Below are 24,516 nucleotides of genomic sequence, written 5' to 3'. Positions count from 1 at the left end.
TTTTAAAATGAACAATTTAGATGGTTACAACACATAAAATAGTGGAAAAAGCATAGCTCGTAGCCTTGTACAATTCACTAGTCATTAGGGTGGCCCAATCGAGAAATGTTATGGATCAATAAGTTCCTTATATTTGGCTCATATTCCCTTACAATCAATTATTGGATTTGTTCACTTATGTAAATCTCATATAAGTCAATAGTAGACCCCACAAATCCAACGGTTGAGTGTAAGGGAATATAGGCCAAATATGAAGAACTTATTGATTTCTAGCATTTATCGATCTAACCAAATTAGGATCCTTTACAATTTTTTTAAAAATTGTAAATTCTCAAATTATGCAATTTTGATCGTTTTTAAACATCGAAACGCTTGAAAATGTCACCTATTATTTTTTATTTTTTGACATGTTCGCATAAGAGGGTGGAAAAGATTTAAACTAGTGACCTCCGCTTCATTTGGCGTAGTCCTAGCTGATTGAGTTACCTCTTGGAAAAATGTCACCTATTACAAATGTGATATATTTCAGTTGAGAATATATTATATTTTTATCACGTTCTTGCTCTTTATGTTGTAAAAAAGATTTAACCTAAAACTTGTCTTTTGATTTTATGAAGAATAAACTCTCTACAAACATAAAGAGGAACCTTTTTAGAAGATTTTTTTTTTTTTTTTTTTTTTTTTTTTTTTTTTGGGTTAGCTCGATAATATGCCACATTTTTAATAGGTAGCGGTTTTCAAGCGTTTTGATACCTAAAAACAACCTAAATCGCGTAATTTGTGTAAATAAATTGTAAGGATCAAAGCCACCTAAAAGACCAACTTTAGGGTTAGCCAAATTAGTCATACAATTCCTCTTGCTTAATGCTCTTGAACTGATAATCTCTCAACTGTAAGTGGATCCAAACAAAACCTACGAGAAAACCTTAGTCTACTTTTTGTTACAATGACACCAAAAATGCAAAACCTCTTATACAATCACAGGGAGGGGTTCTTTAATCAATTCTTCCATTGACAGCGACGGAGGAGGCCTCCGCGCCATTGTGGCTTGTTCAAAAGCGTAAGCAATCTCAATCAACTTTGGTTCGGTACCCTTTAACCCACCAAACAAGATCCCAAACGGCATTCCGTCGCTTTCATACCCGGCGGGAACAGTGATTGCCGGGTAACCGCCAATCGCTAGCACTGTGGAAGCGTCTGAGCCGAGTGTCACCATTGCGTCCAATTTATTGTCTTTCATCAATTTCTCGAAGCCATATTTTGACAAGTATTCCATCATCTCGATTGCCTTTATCTCTTCCTCCCCAATCCCAGTTGTCATCTCCGATGCCAGGAACTCATCCTGCCCGTACTCTTTCATCATTTCCTGCAATGGGCAATGCTGAATTATGTCCAACCAAAAAAACATTGACAGAAATTTCCAAGCAACAAGATATCAAATGATTGCAAAACAAGGGTCTTCGAGTTTCTTTGTATAATGACTTTGAGGTTCTATATGAACTATGAACTTACCAGGACAGTGTTATTCAGGTTGAAGGCAATGATGTCTGAGAGTGACTTCACGGTAGAGTTGATGAGTTCTTCGAGGTAATCATTAATGGAGAGCTTGAACTCAGCCAGCAGTGCAATTAGCTCGCCACTTTGAGAGGGATCCATAATTATATCAATATCTGCTATTTCCAGATTATCCAAAATGGTTGCACCCCTTTGCCTTGATATGCACAGAAATAAAAAAACAGGAAGTATGAGGACTTATTTAAGTAAGTTTTTTTTTCAAGCTACTGAATCAAAGTACCTTAACACATTGAGATGATGCTCGAAGGCCAGAATGGCAGTGGATCCATTATAAGAGTCTGAAAATGGATTCCTCACAACACCCAATCTCTTTCCTTTGAGACCATCTTGATTAAGAAATTGTCTATAACCACCTGCAGGTATGAACTTAGCTGCTGCCTTTGTTGCTTCATAATCCCTCGAATCAAAGCCCACAATTGCATCGAGCAAATAAACTGCATCCGTTACTGTTCTGCAGATGGGCCTGTTATTTCATCACAATCAAAATTCGTGAGTTTAACATCTGCCCAAAATAAGCATCCACATTTTTGCATGCTTTTGTTTACTGCTGCCCAAAATATAACCATAAAAGGTTACTTCTGCATATGGTGTGGGCAAAAAGGGTAGGTGAGGAGTAGGTCCTGTAATCGAATCACAGGGCAATGTTGGTTACTATTTGATGCAACTAGAACTCTGATGCGACTGAGATTAAGCTATGGTTAAAACCACATGTGGGAGCGATAGTGGCCCCTTAACATTTAGGCAGACATTGGTTCTCCAACGGATATGAGTTATTATGGTCACATCCAAGTAGAGTCTCCACGACTAGTCCACTTCCCTCTTACCCTTTTGCATAGAAAAAGAAAAAATTGTCACCTAGTATACCACACTATAAGCCCTTCAGAGGCGGCCTTCTTCTAACTATTAAACCGGCCCAAACCAGCCTATTTTCGGCACAACCCTAAGACAATTCACAGACAATGAAATCTGGAAGAATTGACCTGACCCAGTTTGATTTAGAGAAATGAGCACACATGACATAAACAGAAGCTGCATCTATTATATCTTAGCCCTTGCCTCCTAGACTACTGACATAAAGTGTATACCTCAAATCTCTCCTTCAACCAACTATGCACAGGAAACAATCCTTAAAGGAGAAGGAATCTGGATCATTTGGGGTTACAAATGCTTTTTCTTCCTCTATTTACTTTACACTGATATAAGTATCAAAGTGACCCTGCTGGACCCAAATGGCACACTTTGAGCTTACTTCCCTTTTGTGTAGCAGGAATTCTTAGTTAAGAGTTTGGTGTACGATCAACTAGTTCTTCACCATCCACTAAATACAAAATGGGCATATACTGATATACAAAGTTATGTCAAGCTAGAAAACATTGTGGTATCAAATATTAATATGAGGGCTAGGAAAGCAAATGTTTATGAAAATGTTAAAAGCAGAGTGGTTTACCCAATTGAGTCCTGACGGGGCGAGATTGGGATGACGCCTGCTCGGCTGGTGAGACCAACAGTGGGTTTGAGCCCTACGACCGAATTATGATCAGCTGGGCAGATGATAGAGCCATCGGTTTCAGTTCCCAGTGACACTGATACCATGTTTGCAGCCACTGATATTGCAGGTCCACTGCTTGACCCACATGGGTCCCCCGATTCCACATAAGGATTCTGCATGTTCCCAAAACATGTATGATTAAACACATCGTGCAAGTCTAATGCACCCTTTTGAAAGAAAATAAAAAAAATTAAAAAAATAAAAACGATTTTTGGAAATTTTACACCAAAGAAACCATTTTTGGTGTAATTAGCTTCATCTAAATTATTAGACGTTCTTAACACGTGAGAAATACAATTTTTTTTTTTTTTTGTTAATACTATTAAAATAACAAGTGAAAATCACATATAATTTTTTTTTTAAAGAAAAATGCTTCTTATATGTTAAGGAATATTATTATACTACAAACCAATTTATAACTAATTTTTTTTCCCAAACAAGTGGGCTGTCGAAACCTCTCACAGTTACTAAAATCTCCTACAATCCGGATAGGGATTGTATGGCAACCTAAATCCATATGAATTGGATGTACGTTTGAGAAGCTTAAAAATGTGTTTAACAATAAAAGATCCATTTGAAAAAAATAAAAAATAAAATATTCGTTTGGTAAAAAAAATTAAAAACACTTTTAAAGGTCTAAAAAGCCTAAAAATAGTTAAAACACACTTTGACAAAAGTTTAAAAATGAAATTTTTGCCAATTTTTTTTTTTTTTTTACTTAAAAACTCTATTTTTCAAACGCAATTTCAAACAAAATCTTTTAACTGCTCAAGTTGAAATCCTCTCAAACTTTTTTAAATATGAGCTCTCCATCACATTTACTGGTCCAAATAAATTCAGAAGTTTGTTACTGATACATAAATAATTGTAGACTTCATTTACTTGGATTGTTAAAGGTAATCGAGCGCTCAAATTTTAAAATATAAAATTCTCTTATTTTAAAAAATTGAGGGATCCGAACTCTAGCCCAAACAAAAACCGAAGATAAACAAATATATAAAACAAAGATAACTCATCCACTTGCTGAAAAAGAAATACCGACCACGCCTTGTCCGCCACGAGCACACCAGCCATTAGGAATCGTTGTCGACCGAACACCGTACCACTCGGAGAGAGTGGCTTTTCCCAAGATCACAGCCCCAGTCCTTCTCAACCGCTCGACCACGCCGGAGTCCCTAGGTACCTTCGATCCCAGCAGCGCGTACGATCCACACGTGGTGTTTAGCGCGTCCTCAGTGGCTATACTGTCCTTGAGCAGCACCGGGATGCCATGAAGCTCTCCTGAGCACCGACGGCCCTGAGTGGCCGCCGCCTCCCTCTCGCGGTCGGCCCGGTCCGCTTGATCCCGCGCGTCTGGATTCACTTCCAGCACGCCGCGAAGCAGGGGATTCAAGCTCGCGATCTGGCCGAGGTACAAGTCAACTAATTCTCTCGACGTGAGTTCGTTTGCGGTAAAGGCGCGTTGGATGTCGTCGATGGTGGCTTCGGTGATGGTGAATTGCGAGCCGTCGATTGCGTTGACGAAGCCGGAGAGAACTAATAGAGAGATCAACGGTGAGGAAAGGAGAGACGCTCTATGGTTGATCCGCATTTTCACTTCCACGGCGTTCGTTGAAAGTGATATCTGTCTGATTCTTGTTCTTGAAATTTTAGCATTTACTAATGCAAGGGGGCCAATCAGATTTTATTACAGAATCAAAGTCAACCTGGGCTGCTGTTGTGAGTGACTTGAATAAATCAAGTCTTGGATGTGGGGCCCGGCCACTTGTTTTCTTAAGTCCAATTGTTTTTGGAATTGAAGCTTTCAGTCTCCATTTACGAACTGGTTTTGAAGTCCAGCACCAACTCTGGCTGTGTTTGGCAATGGAATGAAAAAAGAAAGTGGAATGATCCTGTAGTAGATTTGATGGATATGAAAGAAAAAATTAAGAATGTTTTGTATAAAAAAGTGAAAAAATTTGTTTTATAACAATTTTTTTTATTTGAATCGTAATAAAAAATGATTGATATGATGTAAAAAGTAAAAATATTAGAATTAAATTTAAGATTTTTTTATTTTTTTTTATTTTTGAGTTCGGTCCAATCCAGCCCTTTGCCAAACATAGCCTCTTATTTGAATCCTTGTTGGAGAAGGATTGCAACTCCTTTGTCCAAACTCCGACTTCAAACATCTATAAAAGGGACATAGCTTCAGCCTTTGAAGTCCAGCACAATAATGAAGAAATCTATGCCATCTCGCTTACCTTTCTCACTTTGGTGTGCCAGCAGGCACTTAGAGAATAAGAGAGTTTTTTTTTGGTTGTTGTTCTCTCTTTTGGTAATTTTCTCTTTTGTGTGAAAGTGAGATTTTGGTATATTGGAGCTTTGGGCTTTGAGTGGTTTTTCTCCTTACTCTTTTGTACTCCATCTTTTGATAGTGAATTTCCTCAGGGTCGTCTCCGCCAATGGATGTAGGCTTGTTAAGCCGAACTACTTAAATCCTGGTGTCGTGTATGATTGATCTATTTTCTATTATGTTCTTTCCTGCTTCTTTGAGATCATGTATTTTAATTATGTGCACAACAAGTGGCATCAAAACCTAGGTTCTTTATTTTGCAAGATGGCTTCTGTAAAATTTGAAGTAGAAAAATTTAATGGTCAGAATAGTTTCATTCTTTGGCGTATCAAGATGCGTGCTTTATTGCGACAACAAGGCTTGGCAAAAATTTTGGATGACAAGATGCCATCAACATCATTAAAGAAGGAAATTGCGGAACTTGAAGAGAAAGCCCATAGCTAAATTTTATTGTCTCTTTCGGATGGAGTTTTGAGAGAAGTTGTCGATAAAGAAACTGCCGCTGAACTTTGGAAAAAGTTAGAAAGTTTGTACATGAAGAAGTCTCTCACCAACCGTTTATTTCCGAAGCAACGGTTATATACCCTCAGGATGTAGGAAGGTATGCCTCTTTGTGATCATCTTGATGAATTTAATAAAATTCTTATGGATTTGAAAAATATTGATATCAAAGTTGATGATGAGGATCAAGCCTGATTTTGTTATGCTCACTACCTGAGTTCTTTGATAATTTCATTAATTCAATGTTGTACGATAGAGATATCATCTCCTTAGTTGATGTTAAATCTGCTTTGAATTCTATGGAGTTGAGGACAAGATTGAATGGGAAAGGCAGTGGCAATCAGGCTGATGGTTTATTTGTTAGGAGTCGCTCGGAAAATTCCTCTAATTTTAGAGGTTGATCTAGTGAGAGAGACTCAGATAGAAGAGGCCAATTGCAGTCCAACTCGAAGAACAGAGTTAAGTGTTACTATTGCAAAAAGTATGGGCATTATAAATCCGAGTGTCCGAAGTTGAGAAATAAAGAGGAAGTTGATAAGGCAAGTTCCTTTTTTATGGCTGGTGTTGTCGAAGAAAATTATGAGGATATAGAGTTTGCTCTTGCAGTTTTCATTTATGATGATCGTTTTTACGACAAGTGGGTACTTGATACTGCATGTACTTTTCATATGTCCCCTAAAAGGGATTGGTTTATTACCTACGAGTCAATCAATGGTGGTTTAGTCATGATAGGAAACAATGTTCCTTACAAGATTGTTGGTAGTGGTACAGTCAGAATAAGGATGCATGACGGGACTGTTAGGACTTTGAAGAATGTTCGACACGTACCAGATTTGAAGAAAAATCTTATTTCTTTGGACACTTTGGACTCCCTTGGATACGAGTATTCCGGTGGAGGTGGAGTCATCCGGGTTAGTAAAGGCTCATTGGTTGTGATGGAATGTAACAAGATTGATGGTCTCTACTTTCTTTAAGGCAGTGCGGTGATAGATTCAACTGATGTGTTTTCTCTAGATAATTTCAGACTATCAGCAGTGTTAGCACATCATAGTGAGGAGGAGGAGTGTTTTATGTCGCATGTACCTTACTCTAGTGTGTTTGGGAGCAGCATGTATGTTATGGTGCACATTTGTCCAAATGTTTCACATGCAGTCAGTGTTGTTATTCCTTGTAAGGTTTACTGGCCGGCAGTGAAATGGATACTCCGTTATCTACGCTGTGGTACAGATGTTAGTTTAGTCTTTGACAAAGACAGTGGTATTGGTTCCAGTGTCATTGGGTATATCAATTCAGATTATGTTAGTGATCTGGTTGTGACACAAGGAGATATCACATTTGAGAAAATTGCCTCTAAGGAAAATACAGTGGATATGTTGACTATGCCAGTTCTGGTTCTCAAGTTCAAGAGTTGCTTGGACTTGATTGTTGTTTGTACCTTGTGATTGACCGTGAGGGTGTTGGAGGAGACGTCATGAGGAGATTTGCAATTGAGGACTTGATGAAATTCAAGTCAAGGTGGAGATTATTATGAGTGACTTGAATAAATCAAGTCTAGGATGTGGGGCCCGGCCACTTGTTTTCTTAAGTCCAATTGGTTTTTGGAATTGAAGCCTTTAGTCTCCTTTTACGAACTGGTTTTGAACTCCTGCGCTAACTCTGATTTGAATCCTTGTTGGAGAAGGATTGCAACTCCTTTGTCCAAACGCCGACTTCAAACATCTATAAAAGGGACATAGCTTTAGCCTTTGAAGTCCAGCACAATAACGAAGAAATCTGTGCCATCTCACGTAGCTTTCTCACTTTGGTGTGCCATAAGGCACTTAAAGAATAAGAGAGTGTTTTTTTGTTGTTCTTCTCTCTTCTGGTAATTTTCTCTTTTGTGTGAGAGTGAGATTTGGTTGTATTAGAGCTTTGGGCTTTGAGTAGTTTTTCTCCCTACTCCTTTGTACTCCATCTTTTTATAGTGAATTTCCTCCGGGTCATCTCCGCTAGTGGATGTAGGTTTGTTAAGCCGAACCATTTAAATCTTGGTGTCGTGTGTGATTGATCTATTTTCTATTCTGTCCTTTTCTGCTTCTTTGGGATCTTGTATTTTAATTTCGTGCACAAAAGCTGCTTTTGTTAAAATCAAGGGAAAAAATTGCAAATAATAATAATAATGTAATTAGGTGTAAATGTAATTAACCCTAAATAATAAGAAAACTACACTTACTTCTCAAATTAACATCCTATTTACAAACACTCTCGAACATTGAAAAGTTCCGTTAGCATTTTTTGTTAAATTGGGCGGAAAATTCTCACGTGAGAACTCTCTTATCCGAGGAAACTTCACTTTAGACTCCTGAATTACCACGCGTTTTGAGAAGACCTCCCAAAATTTAAAAACTCTCAATTTACAGCTTTAAACTTTCAATTTCCTTTCATCCAATTAAAAGATTATTTCAATAATGTGCATAATCCACCCCAAAAGAACATATATATATGTAAGTACTTCATTACATGTAATTGATATAGTTCAATCATCATGACATACAAAGGATTAACCAAACTAAATGATTACTTAAGAGGTGCTAATACAAGTTCTTGGAGTACTGTGAATGAAGGGTATTCAAGAGCTTCATGGTTTAAATGAAGGAGGCTTCCTAATCTTAGTAGCTTGCTCAAAACCATATGATATCTCAATCAGCTTTGGCTCTGAGCCATTTAGTCCTCCAAAGGATATGCCAAAAGGCACCCCCTTACTATCATACCCTGCTGGGACACTGATTGCAGGGAATCCTCCAATTGCAAGAACAGGAGCAACATCTTCACCAGGAGTCACCAATGCATCTAATCTCTTGTCTTTCATCACCTTCTCAAAACCATCTCTGGACAGCTTTGCCAAATTAAGCAATGCTGCCTTCTCTGTATTGCCAATTCAATTGGTGACTTGGGCTGCCAGAAGTATATCTTGCCCAAATTCCTTGATCATTTCCTGCATGCATCAAAAAAGAAGCTTTATTCATGGCTGGAATATTATACAAGAGAAATGAAGGAAACCTTTGCTGATTGATACATGAACTTACCAAATCAGAGAACTTGTCATTGAAGGCTATCACATCAGCCAAAGTTCGCACTGGGGAAGCCACCAGATCTTTTAGATACGCATTCAAGGATAGTTTGAATTCAGCTAGCAATGTTGTTGCCTCCCCACTCAATGTGGCATTCAAAATAACATCAATGTTGGCTATTTCCAAGTTGTCTATCAAAACTGCACCTCCTTGCCTTTATAGCCAAAAAAGAAAAAAAAAGTTTATGGTACTTCAAAACGGCACATTAGATTGAGTCCATGTCTAACTGTTAAACTACCACTTATCTCAAAGTTTAAGCTGCTAAGAATAAGTAAATTAATCATTCAGTTTATATTATAAAACTCACTCTCATATGTAAGCTTAAAGTGCTCCTCTTTAATCGGTGTAGCGTGATATATTTAATTGAAATGGGAGGTGAATTGTGGATTTGGAGTTCGAATTTGTTGCGAATATTTTCACTCAATCGACCTATCAAATCTTGGACTTCAAGGCCAATAGCAAGCCCATGACCCGGATAGCAAGATTCTTGGGATTGGGCTTATACCAAGATCAAGAGTCATCCATTACACACATGCCCTGGGACAAACACCTCCCGGGCAATCAAGCATATGCGGAACAAACCTCACCTGGGGTAGTCAAACATACTAGGACAAACACCTCCTGAGGAATATTCACTTACAAAAGATTCTAGGGATCTCTATTCCCTTATCTAAGGAAAGCATTATTGGAGTAAGAGTCTCAATCTAGCTCCAATTAGAACTCCTTGAAGAATCTAACACAACCGTCCTACTTCAAGACTAAGTAAAGTAGGACCCAAATCTAGTTCAAACTCTCAAGACCCCACATCAAGTTAAAGAAGGAGACATAGTTCAAGTCTAACTCAATTCTTCAACCTATAAATAGGCGCATGCACCAAGGTATAAAGAGATCTCTCTCACATATTCAATTAGGCTGAATTATTGAGCTTTGTTCATCAAATTGCTCTTTTCCAAGGAACTGACATAGACATCAAAGTTTCTCCGGCGGCGCATCACAACTGATATTTGATTATGATACTATGTTAAATTACTACTTTAAGCATAGTTGAAAATTACTTACCTTAGAGTCTGGAAATGATGCACAAAAGCTTTAGCCTGGAGAGATCCACTGCCATAAGTGAAGAAGGGATTCCTTACAATTCCCAATCTCTTCCCTTGGAGCCCATAAGCCTTCAGAAATTGTTTATATCCACTGCGTGGAATATACTTTAATGCATCCCTTGTTGCTCCGTCATTGTAGTCGAAACCTACAATGGCATCAAGAACATAAACATCATCTGATACCGTCCTGTTGATGGGCCTATTCCAATATTAATCCAGCGAAGATTATTTCAATGGTATAATTTCTCAATTTATAATTAATCAGTACTGGCGAAGATTATTTCAATGATTCATCAAGCACTGAGCATTCTTTATCCTGATAAAAGGAAATATTGATGTACGGTGTAACGGTGTACCATCTCCCACCCAATAGTGTCTTGTCTGGGAGAGACAGGGATGTACCCCGGCTCGGCTGGTGAGCCCAACGGTTGGCTTGATGCCTACTACCGAGTTAAAACTGGCTGGACATAGGATTGACCCATCAGTCTCCATCCCAACCGCCACTGTTACCAAATATGCCGCTACTGATATTGCTGACCCACTACTTGACCTGCAAGGATCTGCTGATAACACATAACGATTCTACACAAAAAATTATTACTTCAAACTTTATCAACTGTTCTGAGATTCAAATAATGCTATTTGTGCATAAAATTTTGGATTATGATCATATTGTTAAGTGTCAACGTGCATTTAACATTGTAAACCCTGAAATTACTTTCCAGGGGAAAATAATTGCAAACCAGCAGTGGTAGCAATTCGTCTTTATGTGTTCGTTTCGGGTCATCTCGAGGCACGGTTGTAAGATTGTATATGTAAACTATAATCCAACCTATTTAATTAAATATATCAGACCCCACACTCTAAACTGTTAATTTTGCGTTGAATTAATCATGCCAGGTTGGCAAGTCATGATGTTAAAATTGCCCGTTCTAAATGTCGGGCATTGGATTCAGATTGTGTCCGTTAGAATATATGGAAGGGTTGATTGTAATCTAATATTGGGATTGTAATCAAGTCAATAGGATTTAATTACCGTACTTGTATTTACTAACTACCCTATAAGGCTATAAATAACAACCTTTGTATTATAGAAAAAAAAGAAAAAAAAAAAAAAAAGAAAAAAAAAGAAAAGAAAAAAAAAAGAAAAGGAAGGTTAATGAGCATAATATAGTTCTTATGGGTATTCAGAGTGGTGGATGTAGGTGTCTAACACCGAATCACCCATGCATAAGTTTCTTTTGTTATTTTATCTTATTTTCTCTCTCTTATTTCCGCTATTATTTATGCTCCTCATCATTTTTTCATCAGTGTCGAAGCATGAATATAACAATTATATAAATCAATTCTAACTGGATTTTTCAACCCTAACTCACTAATTTTATGTCGGGTGCATCGAATTTTCAAATTTTGTAAGCTATTTGCAAGCCCACAAGAATTAAGTTGTATTTAGACTTACCTTGCCCTGGCCACCTCTAGCACTCCATCCATTGGGAGCATTGAGCGACCTAAAATTAGCCCACTCGCTCAAGCTAGCCTTCCCCATTATGATGGCCCTGGCTTCTCTCAACTTGGTCATGACACCGGCATCCCGAGGTACAACCGAGCCAAGCAACACGAGCGAGCCAGCCGTGGTGTTCAGCTGATCCTTTGTTCCAACGTTATCCTTCAGCAAGATAGGAATGCCATGCAACCCAGAGAGCGAGCCAGGCGCCTTGGCCTTGCGCTCGTGGTCAACCTTATCGGCTTGGTATAGAGCATCCGGGTTCACCTCTATGACCCCATTTAGGACCGGGTTGAGTCTCCGGATCTCTCCAATGTAGAACTCAACGAGTTGTCTCGAGGTGAGTTGGTTTTGCTTGAAAGCGAGTTGGAGCTCGCCAATGGTTGCTTCTCTGATTGAGAAGCCATCGCCTGTGATAATGTGTGACCTAGATGATAATATGGCTAGGAGAAGCAGAAGAAGTGATAGGAAAAGAGAAAAGGCTAGAGGAGAGCTGCCATTGGTGGCCATGCAGTATTGCGATGCTGGCTCACTGAGTCGACTCATCAAAATTTCAATTTTGGACTTGGGTTTGGATTCTATTAGAAATGGTCATAGTATATATAGTCACAATCACAGGCAAAAGCCTAATCAAAACATGCAAGAAATTTGGGATGCTTCATTTGTACCCTAGTTATGAATCAAAAGAGAAAAGTTTAAGCTTAATTAATGAAACACTGTATTCTTTATAGTTAAAAAGAGGAAATATTTGTTAATGTACGTATTTTAGGTGTTTTTTTGGCATGAAAATGTATTTTGATGTGACGTAAATGTGAAAATAATTTTTATATTGTAATGAGTGTTTTTGTTCGAAAATAAATTAGTAAAGTAGAATAAAGCAGTGTCTCGAATTATTCTATTGTTGTTCCATGTAATTCTTTAGTATTTTCTTCTTTCTAGCGGTGGAGTACACCACTAGAATGAGTAGAGTAATATTCAAAAAACTTAGTCTAAGAACACTAGAAAACACACAATGAGAGAGCGATTATCATTGCCTAATACATGCAATCACTCAAATTTTTGTTCAATTCTCTAATGCCTCAACCCATAAAATGGGGTTATATATAGCCTCATTCCCATTGATGATCAAGGAGGAAGGATTGGAGAAATGCTTGAGCGTACTTCACAGACTATGTTAGGCACAACGTTTGTTAACATAACAGTTTTGTATTTTTAGTTATTTGTTAATATATTTATTTTGAGAAGAAAACAAAGGACTCTAAACAAAAACACAAACAAACAAACATGAAAAAAGGTTTTATAGCAAAATACAACAACAAAGTTATATGGGAAAAGCGAAAATACAACAATAAAATAGTGAGCTGGTCATTTCTCTGCATTTTGGCATGATGAACCTAGCATTCCAAGAATATTCGAAAAGAAAGTTGGCCATGTTATATATAAAAACAAGTTAGCATTTCTTTCTCATCATATAAGAGATGGCATCTGACTAATTCATAGCTTTTGCCGTCCATTTCCGGTGAATTTGTTCATATTTGTTTGGATAAACTATTCTTTTTATTGCTTGTGTTTGAGGTTTCATGTCTCGCTTTATTGGGTTTGGACTATGTTCAATAAATGTATTGTTTAATTAGCGACAACTTAAATTGTGATGTCAACATGACAAAATAATAATTTATTGATAGATCTCGCAAGATTCAACATTTGCACATTTTGATTGAGCCTTCTTCAAAACCTGTAAAAGAGGGAACAAGTGGCCAATACACCATCGGTCGTTTAACTAAAGGCACTCCGACTTTGAAGTCAATTTTTCAGAGCTCTAGAGCGAAAATATTGAGAGATGTTTTCGCTCTAGAGCTCTGAAAAATTGTCTTGATGTGAGCTTGTCTTCGGTGAAGGCCCGCCAAATCTCCTTGATGGTCGCTTCTTTGATCGTGAAATCCTCCCCGTCGATTGTGCTGAAGAAGAATATACTAGCGATGATTAGCACCGAGATCAACGGTGGAAAGAGAAAAGAGCCTGGATACTTGATTGCCATTTTTTTTTTCCAATTTTCCGCGCCCAAAAATCAAATGAGCAACATAAATGTACTCATACCAACAATATAGAATGGATCGTGTGCACGCCGTGCTAAAGCTCTAATCTAGAATTTAGTTGTTAGTTTCAAAATGAACGGTTTAGATGGTGACAACACATAAAATAGTGGAAAAAACGTAGCTCGTAGCCTTGTGCAGTATACAATTCTCAAGTCATTAGGGTGGCCCAACCAGATTAGAATCCTATGTAATTTCTTTAAAATTGTAGGTTTTTAAATTACACAATTTTGATCATTTTTAGGCATCAAAACGCTTGAAAATGTATCCTATTAAAAATGTGATATATTTCAGTTGAGAATAGATTATATTTGAATCACGTTCTTGCTATTTATGTTGTGAAAAAGATTTGATCTAAAAATTGTCTTTTGATTTTATAAAGAATAAACGTTTCTACAAAAGTGAAAAGGAACCCTTTTAGATGATTTTTTTTTTTTTTTTTTTGGTTAGCTCGATGATATGCCACATTTTTAATAGGTAGCGATTTTCAAGCGTTTTGATACTTAAAAACAACCTAAATCACGTGATTTGAGTAAATAAATTGTAAGAATCCTAATCCGGCCAACCAAGCCAGCTAAAAGACCAACTTAAGGGTTAGCCAAATTAGTCATACAATTCCTCCTGCTTAATTAATGCTTTTGAACTGACAATCTCTCAACATTAAGTGGATCCAAACTAAACCTACGAGAAAACGTTAGTCTACTTTTTGTTGCAATGACACCAAAAATGCAAAACCTCTTATACAATCAGAGTGTTAGAATATATTCAGAATATATTTTGATATTCACCATAATTGCTGATTTGATATATTTTCTCTGTATATATATTTTGATATTATTCTGTAATATTGTACATTAATTTCGTGATTGTATTTTCTAGTTTATCTGGCCTTATTCAACTATAAATAGGCCTCTTTGTATACAGTTTAATACACACAGAAATACAATATTCAATTTATCCCTATATTCTCTAGTACTCTCTAGTTTATTTTAACATGGTATTAGAGCCAGGTTCTGGCCTTGTCTAGATCGTCATTCTGAAGTTCAACGCGCCGTCATAAGTGTCTGTGTCACTGTTCACACGCCTCACGCTCCACCGCCGGCCTCCACGCGTTGCCCAGTCAGCTGTTTTTCAGAAAAATATCGCCAGAAATCCAGATTGGAGGTTGCTGATCTACTGGCCTGTCGAAAGAACGCACCATTAGGAGCCACCACGCGCTGCCACAACTTTCTGTGAAATTTTTGAACCACCGCACGCACCGTTTCCAACCACCACACGCCGCCCCTGTCAACCGTTTCCAGAAACAATTCACAGATTCGTGATCGGAGGCCGCCGATCTGTCAAACCAATTGAAGCACGCGCCACCACCTTTGTAAGTTTTTTTTTTTTTGAGCTCACCTAGTTACACTACAATCGGCCACACTAGATTATTTCTAATTTTTGAGCCCACAGACTTATAATACACTTAGCCACACCAGATGTCAGCCCCTATTTAACCAAGCCTATATTCCTTATTATACACTCAGCCACACCAGATTTTAACGCTTAAAAACAAGCTCATATCCCCTATCCTACACTCGGCCACACCAAATTCGATCCTCTCACTAGGCTCACAGAACCTATCCTACACCCTACCACACCGGATTATATTCCAAAAAAAAAAATCGAAAAAAAAAATGGCTGTACCTACTACCACTCTCCCAAACACCAAAGATATTTCCCAACCTATCCCTATTATTCTCAATGGCTCCAATTACCCGACTTGGTCTCTCACTGCGGCTTTCTCTACCCGCGTCCGCACATGGAAAAGTATCCATTACAGGATTATCTCTTGGTTCTCCAACACTTGTGTTGTCTTCATCAGCATGACATTTGACAATTTTGACAATGCCAAAGATGTCTGGGACATGTTAGCTCAGCGCTACAGCACTACCGACCTTGCTTAGCGGTTTTAGATTGTGGCCAAGCTTCATCGCATGCGTCAAGAACCAGGTCAGAGTATTACTGATTTTTATTCACAAATGACTTGTTTTTGGAATCAATTAGCAGTATGTGAGCCTAAGTGGAGGAATAAGGTTGATGCCTCTGAATACATCACTTTTCGCGATAGCATGCGCCTAGCCGAGTTTCTTGCGGCAATTCGAGATGAGTTTGAGCATACTCGAGCTTCTCTTCTTCACCGCTCACCGCTGCCATCCTTGGACAGTGCTCTTAGTGAACTTGTTTCAGAAGAGACTCGATTTGCCACTATGAAGTTACACACCTCTGAGATGGTCATGGCCATTGCATCCCGCAATACGTGTGCCCCTAATTTTTTTTCTGGCAGGTCTTCCTCATCCAATCGGAATTTCCAGTACCATTATTGTCATAAATTTGGCCACAGGTATAGTGAATGCAGAAAAAGGCTCTCTTGTGGGAATCATCGAGCTCCTAGTCATAAGGCTACTGCGGTCACTCATACTGATACATCAAATATGTCTTACACCGATGTTGCACCCCAACCCAGTACCCTTTCTCCTGCAGAAATCGAAGCTCTCATTTATCAGGTTTTATCTAAGTCCAATCTTAATACCGCCATGTCCACCACACCATGTAATTCCTTTTGGTATATTGATTCTGCTTGTTGTAATCACATGACACCGAATTCTTCCATCTTTTCTGCCAAATCAGTGTTACCTAGGCCTACCACCATTTACACTGCTAATGGTTCCCATCTTAATGTTAGTCACGTCGGGTCTGTTTCTACTCATCAACTCTCTTTGTCTGATACATAATTGGTGCCTAATCTCTCGTTAAATCTTTTATCTGTTGGTCAACTTTGTGAACTTGGCTTAGAACTGCACTTTTCCAACCGAGGTTGTGATGTACAGGATCCACAGATGGGACAGCTAATTGGGACCGCCCGTAAGATTGGACGTCTGTTCGAGCTTTCATCACTCCATCTTCCTCCTGCTGTGTCTGCTGCCACTCCATCTCGACCTCCCTCTACCACCCTCAGTTTATGGCACTCTCGTTTAGGACATGCATCTATTTCTCGTATTCATTCTTTAGCTACAAGTGGTCAGTTAGGATCTGTTGAGTCTGAGTCATTTGATTATGTTGCGTGTCAACTTGGAAAACAAAGTGCTTTACCTTTTAATAATAGTGCATCTGTTTCTTCTGCTCATTTTGATTTGGTGCATTCTGATGTATGTGGCCCTGCGCCTATTCCCACCATGGGTGGATCCCGCTATTTTGTCATTTTTGTGGATGATTACTCTCGATACACATGGCTTTATCTTTTATAAAATCGGTCTGAACTTCCTAACATTTACTCTAAATTTCAATAGATGGTTCAAACCCAATTTTCCCGAAAAATGAAAAATTTTCGTTCTAATAATGCCATGGAATATTGTGAATCTACCTTCCTTACTACCCTCAAACAAAATGGCACTCTTCCCCATCGCTCATGCCCAAATACTTCTCAATAAAATGGTCGTGCTGAACATAAACACAGGCACATCTTAGACACTGTTAGGGCTTTGCTCCTATCTGCTTCTATCCCTGAACACTTTTGGGGAGAAGTTGCTCTTACCGCTGTTTATACCATTAATAGGGTCCCGTCTCCCACTACCTTAAATAGGTCCCCCTATGAACTCCTGTATGGTTCTCCCCCTGATTACCAATCCCTTCGTATCTTTGGTTGTGTTTGTTTCGTGCTTCTTCCACCCCATGAACGAACAAAATTAGAACCTCGTTCTCGTCTATGTTGTTTTCTTGGGTATGGCATTGAACACAAAGGATATCGTTGTTATGATCCTATTTCCAAACGGCTCCGTATCTCGCGGCATGTCACTTTTTGGGAACATAGGTTCTTTAGTGATATGGAGTCTTTTCCTACTAGTCCCTCTAATTCTTCTTATATATTCACTAATGTCTCATTTGATTTGCTCCCCGACATTACTGATCTTGATGCAGGGATGACAAGCTCTCCAGACGACATTCCGACGATCGACCCCAATGACTCTACCCCGCCTGTTGATCCATCTACTCTTGAGCCAGCTCCCTCTGTCACTCGTCGTTCTACTCGGATAACATCTCTTCCTTCCCACCTTTGTGATTATCATTGTTATTCTGCTTTTGCTACTCTACATGAACTTCACTTCTTCCGTGAGGCTCATACTGACCCTCTTTGGTAGAATGCTATGTTTGAAGAACTTAATGCCCTTTTCAAAACCCATACTTGGGACTTAGTTGATTTACCTCCAGGCAAAACTGCGGTAGGGTACAAGTGGGTATACAAGATTAAGACAAAATCTGATGGATCTATTGAGCGATACAAGGCACGTCTTGTGGCAAAGGGGTTCAATCAGGAGTATGGTATTGATTATGCGGAGACTTTTGCGCCAGTGGCTCGCCTTACTTCTGTTCGATCCCTCCTTGCTGTGGCTTCTGTGCGTCGTTGGGATCTTTTCCAAATGGATGTGAAAAATGCATTTCTCAATGGTGATCTTAGTGAAGAAGTTTATATGCAACCTCCTCCTGGGTATGATCATCCGCCACACAAGGTTTACCGACTTCGTCTAGCTTTGTATGGTCTGAAACAGGTTCCACGGGCTTAGTTTGCCAAATTCAGTTCCACTATTGCACAGATTGGGTTTGTTTCTAGCCCCTATGACTCTACTCTTTTTATCCGGCGATCTGATGCTGGTCTCATTCTACTTTTATTATATGTTGATGATATGATTATTACTGGAGATGATATTGTCGGTATTCGTAATCTTCAACAATTTTTGAGTCAACAATTTGAGATGAAGGATTTGTGTTTTCTCAGCTCCTTTCTTGGATTGGAAGTGTCTTCTGATCCAAATGGTTACTATCTCTCTCAAGCTAAATATGCTTCAAATCTCCTCTCCCGAGTAGGCCTTACCGATTGTAAAATTGTTGATAGCCCTCTAGAGACCAATGTAAAACTTCGTGCCACTGATGGTGAGCTACTTTCTGATGCCACTCTCTGTCAATAGTTAGTTGGAAGTCTCATCTATCTTAGTGTGACACAACCAGATATTGCCTATGCAGTCCATCTTGTTAGTCAGTTTATGACCGCGCCACGCTCAGTTCATTATGCGGCTGTTCTTCACATCCTTCGCTACGTGAAGGGCACTTTGTTTCATGGTTTGCATTTATCCTCTCACTCATCATTAGACTTACACGTATATTCAGATTCTGATTGGGCAGGTGATCCCACTGATCGCCGTTCCACCACGGGTTATTGTTTCTTACTTGGTGATTCTCTCATCTCTTGGCGTAGCAAGAAACAATCTGTTGTTGCCCGCTCTAGTAGTGAAGTTGAGTATCGTGCTCTTGCTGACACCACCTCTAAGCTCCTCTGGCTCCTACAAGATATGGGGGCTTCTCAGACCTCCAGTTCTCTTGTCTTTTGTGACAATCGAAGTGCGATTCAGATTGCGCATAATGATGTATTTCATAAATGTACTAAACACATTGAGATCGACTGTCATGTTGTACGCCATCATCTTTTGCAGGGGACTCTCCGTCTTTGTCCTATTGCTTCCGCTAATCAGTTGACCGATGTGTTCACCAAAAAACATCCACCTGGGCAGTTTCGTGATCTTGTTTCCAAATTCAAGTTGGCATCTACATTACCACCTTGAGTTTGAGGGGGAATGTTAGAATATATTCTTAATATGTTTTGATATTCACCATAATTGCTGATTTGATATATTTTCCCTATATATATATTTTGATATTATTCTGCAATATTGTACATTAATTCCGTGATTGTATTTCCTAGTTTATCTAGCATTATTCAACTATAAATAGACATCTTTGTATACAGTTCAATACACACATAAATACAATATTCAGTTTATCCCTTTATTCTCTAGTACTCTCTAGTTTATTTTAACACAGAGGAAGGGGTTCTTCAATCATATTCTCTAGTACTCTCTAGTTTATTTTAAAACAGAGGAAGGGGTTCTTCAATCATATTCTCTAGTACTCTCTAGTTTATTTTAACATAGAGGAAGGGGTTCTTCAATCAATTCCATTTACAGGGATGGAGGTGGCCTCCGCGCCATTGTGGCTTGTTCAAAAGCGTAAGCAATCTCAATCAGCTTTGGTTCAGTACCCTTTAACCCACCAAACAAGATCCCAAACGGCATTCCGTCGCTTTCATACCCGGCGGGAACAGTGATTACCGGGTAACCTCCAATTGCTAGCACTCTGGCAGCGTCTGAGCCGAGTGTCACCATTGCGTCCAATTTATTGTCTTTCATCAGTTTCTCGAAGCCATATTTTGACAAGTATTCCATCATCTCGATTGCCTTTATCTCTTCCTCCCCAATCCCAGTTGTCATCTCTGATGCCAGGAACCCATCCTGCCCGTATTCTTTCAACATTTCCTGCAAAAACATTGACAGAAATTTCCTAGCAACAAGATATCAAATGATTGCAAAACAAGGGTTCTTTGTATAATGACTTTGACGCTCTATATGAATTATGTCCTTACCAGGACAGTGTTATTCAGGTTGAAGGCAATGATGTCTGAGAGTGACTTCACGGTAGAGTTGATGAGTTCTGGTAGGTAATCATTAATGGAGAGCTTGAACTCAGCCAGCAGTGCAATTAGCTCGCCACTTTGAGAGACATTCATAATTATATCAATATCTGCTATTTCCAGATTATCCAAAATGGTTGCACCTCTTTGCCTTGATATGCACAGAAAATAAAAAAACAGGAAGTATGAGGACTTATTTAAGTAATTTTGTTTTTCAAGCTACTGAATCAAAGTACCTTAATACATTGAGATGATGCTCGAAGGTCAGAATGGCAGTGGATCCATTATAGGAGTCTGAAAATGGATTCCTCACAACACCCAATCTCTTTCCTTTGAGACCATCTTGATTAAGAAATTGTCTATAACCACCCGCAGGTATGAACTTAGCTGCTGCCTTTGTTGCTTCATAATCCCTCGGATCAAAGCCCACAATTGCATCGAGCAAATAAACTGCATCCGTTACTGTTCTGCAGATGGGCCTGTATTTCATCACAATCAAAATTCGTGAGTTTAACATCTGCCCAAAATAAGCATCCACATTTTTGCATGCTTTTGTTTACTGCTGCCCAAAATATAACCATAAAAGGTTACATCTGCATATGGTGTGGGCAAAAAGGGTAGGTGTGGAGTAGGTCCTGTAATCGAATCACGGGGCAATGTTGGTTACTATTCGATGCAACTAGAACTCTGATCCGACTGAGATTAAGCTATGGTTAAAACCAAATGTGGGAGCGATTGCGGCCCCTTAACCATTTAGGCAGATATTGGCTCTCCAACGGATATGGGTTATTATGGTCACATCCAAGTAGAGTCTCCACGACTAGTCCACTTCCCTCTTACCCTTTTGCATAGAAAAAAGAAAAAATTGTCACCTAGTATACCGCACTATAAGCCCTTTAGAGGTGGGCTTCTCCTAACTATTAAACCGAACCAAACCAGCCTATTTTCGGCACAACCCTAAGACAATTCACAGACAATGAAATCTGTAAGCGGGCCGGCCGAACCTTATCCATTCGAAATTGACCTGACCCCCAGTTTGATTTAGAGAAATGAGCACACATGGCACAAAGAGAAGCTGCATCTATTATATCTTAGCCCTAGCTTGCCTCCTAGACTACTGACATAAAGTGTATCCCTCAAACCTCTCCTTCAACCAACTATGCACGGGAAACAATCCTTAAAGGAGAAGGAAGCTGGGTCATTTGGAGTTACAAATACTTCTTCCTCAATTTACTTTACACTGATATAAGTATCAAAGTGACCGAGCTGGACCCAATTGGACACTTTGAGCTTATTACCCTTTTGCGTAGCAGGAATTCTTCGTTAAGAGTTTGGTGTACGATCAACTAGTTCTTCACCATCCACTCTATACAGAATGGGCATATACTGATATACAAAGTTATGTCAAAGTAGAAAAAATTGTGGTATCAAATATTAATATGAGGGTTAGGAAAGCAAATGTTTATGAAAATGTTAAAAGTAGAGTGGTTTACCCAATTGAGTCCTGACGGGGCGAGATTGGGATGACGCCTGCTCGGCTGGTGAGACCAACAGTGGGTTTGAGCCCTACGGCCGAGTTATGATCAGCTGGGCAGATGATAGAGCCATCGGTTTCAGTTCCCAGTGACACTGACACCATGTTTGCTGCCACTGATATTCCGGATCCACTACTTGACCCGCATGGGTCCCCTGATTCCACATAAGGATTCTGCATGTTCCCAAAACTTGTATGATTAAACACATCGTGTAAGTCTAATAAACCCTTTTGAAAAAAAAAAAAAAACAATTTTTGAAAATTTTGCACCAAAAAAACCATTTTTGGTGTAATTAGCTTCATCTAAATTATTAGATGTCCCTTAACATGTGAGAAATACATATTTTTTTATTAATGCTACTAAAAAAAATGTGAGAATCACATATAATTAAAAAAAATAAAATACTTCTTATATGTTAAGGAACACGAGACAAATTATTATACAAAAAAACTAGTTTATAACTAATTTTTTTTCTCAAACAAGTGGCCTATCGAAACCTCACAATTACAAAAATCCCCTGCAATCCTGATAGGGATTGTATGGCAACCTAAATCCATCTTAATTGCACACTTAGGCTTGTTTGGGTGTGCGTTTGAGAGTCTTAAAAGTACGTTTAACACTCAAAAAGTCCGTTTAAAAAAATACCCATTTGATAAAAAAATTGAAAGCGCTTTTAAGAGATTGGGATCCGCGGCAATAGTGATAAAATTGCTCAAGGATTTTTTTTTCAAATCCTAACCTTTTATTTTCATCTAATAGCCAGAAATACGCCATGTGTCCCATCCAATATAAAATAATAAAATATTATTATTTTTTAAAAAATAAATATTAAATCAAATATTAAAAAATTTAAAAAAAAATTATTAAAAATATGGGATGGTTCGGCCACCCCAACTCAGCCTTGGGGGTGGCCACCCCCAAGGACCGGTTGAGGGTGACTCTAGGGCCCAGGGGGTGGATCGGCCACCCCATAGGCCAAACCCTTAAATCAAATTTATGGATTTGGTGGTCACCCCCTAAGCCAAACCCTTAAATCAAATTTATGGCTTTGGCCCTGAATTGGTCACCCCCTAAGCCAAACCCTTAAATCAAATTTATGGCTTTGGCCCTAGGGGGTGGCCGAACCAACCCTTGGGGCTTGAGGGGGTGGCTCAACCGGTCTTTGGAGGTGTCTCCCTAGGGCCAAACCCATAAATCAAGCCACTCTCAACCGGCCCTTGGGGGTGGCCCAAGGGTGAGCTGGGGTGGCCAAACCACCTCATATTTTTTAATAATTATTTTTATGTTTTAAAAAGTAATAATGTTTTATTATTTTATATTGGTTGGTATACGTGGCGGATTTTTGGTTGTTGGATGAGAATGAATGATCAGGATTTGAAAAAAAAATCCTTGGGCAATTTTATCATTATTGTTGAGGATTTCAATCCGCTTCTAAGCGTCCAAAAAACTTAAAAATTGCCAAAACGCATTTTAAAAACTATTTTTAACTTAAAAACGATATTTCTTAAACGCAATTAACATGCTCTTACCACAACTCAGGTTGAGCCATTGAGATCCTCTCAAATTTTTTAAAATATGAGTCATCCATTATATCTAATGGTCCAAATAAATTCAGAGATTTGTGAGTTACTAAGATAAATAATTGTAGTTTGCATTTATTTGGATTATTAGATGTAACAGAGGGCCAAATTTTAAAATCTAAAATTCTCTTATTTTAAAAAATTGAGGGATCCGAACTCTAGCCCAATCTACTCACAAAAAAAAAAAAAAAAACGGAAGATAAACAAATATATAAAACAAATTAAGATAACTTATCCATTTGTTGAAAAAAGAAATACCGACCACGCCTTGTCCGCCACGAGCACACCAGCCACGAGGCATCGTGAAGGACCGAACACCGTACCACTCGTTGAGTGTAGCTTTTCCCAAGATCACAGCCCCAGCCCTTCTCAACCGCTCGACCACGCCCGAGTCCCTTGGTACCTTTGAACCCAGCAGCGCGTACGATCCACACGTGGTGTTCAGCGCGTCCTCAGTGGCTAAACTGTCCTTGAGCAGCACCGGGATGCCATGAAGCTCTCCTGAGCACCGACGGCCCTGATTGGCCGCCTCCTTCCTCTCGCGGTCAGCCAGGTCCGCTTGATCCCGCGCGTCTGGATTCACTTCCAGCACGCCGCGAAGCAGGGGATTCAAGCTCGCGATCTGGCCGAGGTACAAGTCAACTAATTCTCTCGACGTGAGTTTGTTTTCGGTAAAGGCGCGTTGGATGTCGTCGATGGTGGCTTCGGTGATGGTGAATTGTGAGCCGTCGATTGCGTTAACGAAGCCGGAGAGAACGAACAGAGAGATCAAAGGTGAGGAAAGGAGAGACGCTCTATGGTTGATCCGCATTTTCACTTCCACGGCATTCGTTGAAAGTGATATCTGTCTGGTTCTTGTTCTTGAAGAGAGCGTATACGATAGACTCGTGGAATCTTAGCATTGAGTAACGCAAGTTCGCCAATCAGATTTTATTACAGAATTAAAGTCAAGAACGGCTGCTTTTGCTAAAATCAAGGGAAAAAATTGCCAAAAAAAAACTAATAATAATGTAATTAGAAGGTGTAAATGTAGTTAACCCTAAATAATAAGAAAACTACACTTACTTCTCAAATT

General features: G+C 39.0%; 2 protein-coding genes and 1 pseudogene across 3 annotated transcripts; all 3 read right to left on the bottom strand.

The window, feature by feature from the left end:
- Positions 1 to 802: 802 nt before the first annotated feature.
- LOC132167473 (putative amidase At4g34880) lies at positions 803 to 4,991 on the bottom strand. The gene is made up of 5 exons (XM_059578463.2): positions 4,167 to 4,991; positions 3,023 to 3,237; positions 1,796 to 2,038; positions 1,513 to 1,711; positions 803 to 1,366 (listed from the first exon to the last, which is right to left on the bottom strand). The coding sequence occupies exons 1-5, from the start codon at positions 4,713 to 4,715 to the stop codon at positions 971 to 973; spliced, it is 1,602 nt and encodes a 533-aa protein (XP_059434446.1). The 5' UTR covers positions 4,716 to 4,991; the 3' UTR covers positions 803 to 970.
- A 3,586-nt stretch (positions 4,992 to 8,577) lies between these two features.
- On the bottom strand, positions 8,578 to 12,184 carry LOC132167951 (putative amidase At4g34880; annotated as a pseudogene).
- A 7,397-nt stretch (positions 12,185 to 19,581) lies between these two features.
- Positions 19,582 to 24,328, bottom strand: LOC132163480 (putative amidase At4g34880). 2 transcript variants are annotated; one of them, XM_059573787.2, is made up of 5 exons: positions 23,704 to 24,296; positions 21,820 to 22,034; positions 20,563 to 20,805; positions 20,279 to 20,477; positions 19,582 to 20,171 (listed from the first exon to the last, which is right to left on the bottom strand). In XM_059573787.2, the coding sequence occupies exons 1-5, from the start codon at positions 24,250 to 24,252 to the stop codon at positions 19,818 to 19,820; spliced, it is 1,560 nt and encodes a 519-aa protein (XP_059429770.1). In that variant the 5' UTR covers positions 24,253 to 24,296; the 3' UTR covers positions 19,582 to 19,817. The 2 variants fall into 2 exon arrangements, with proteins under 2 accessions (XP_059429770.1, XP_059429776.1); XM_059573793.2 differs by having other exon boundaries at positions 19,946 to 20,196; positions 23,704 to 24,328.
- Between the last annotated feature and the right edge of the window lie 188 nt (positions 24,329 to 24,516).

Source organism: Corylus avellana, chromosome 2 (assembly GCF_965113065.1).
Source record: "Corylus avellana chromosome 2, dhCorAvel1.hap1.2, whole genome shotgun sequence".
In the NCBI taxonomy this organism is placed as follows: domain Eukaryota; kingdom Viridiplantae; phylum Streptophyta; class Magnoliopsida; order Fagales; family Betulaceae; genus Corylus; species Corylus avellana.
Note: the sequence above shows the minus strand (reverse complement) of the source record. Positions and strands in the feature narration are given on the sequence as shown.

Bases quoted from the DNA above. Each gene is read 5' to 3' on its own strand.
- LOC132167473 (XM_059578463.2), bottom strand. From the start codon at position 4,715: ATGCGGATCAACCATAGAGCGTCTCTCCTTTCCTCACCGTTGATCTCT. The intron at 2,039-3,022 runs GTAAACCACTCT...ATGAAATAACAG, and splicing joins CCCCGTCAGGACTCAATTGG to GCCCATCTGCAGAACAGTAA. The intron at 1,367-1,512 runs GTAAGTTCATAG...TGCCCATTGCAG, and splicing joins ACCTGAATAACACTGTCCTG to GAAATGATGAAAGAGTACGG.
- LOC132163480 (XM_059573787.2), bottom strand. From the start codon at position 24,252: ATGCGGATCAACCATAGAGCGTCTCTCCTTTCCTCACCTTTGATCTCT. The intron at 22,035-23,703 runs GTCGGTATTTCT...GGGAACATGCAG, and splicing joins CTCGTGGCGGACAAGGCGTG to AATCCTTATGTGGAATCAGG. The intron at 20,806-21,819 runs GTAAACCACTCT...GATGAAATACAG, and splicing joins CCCCGTCAGGACTCAATTGG to GCCCATCTGCAGAACAGTAA.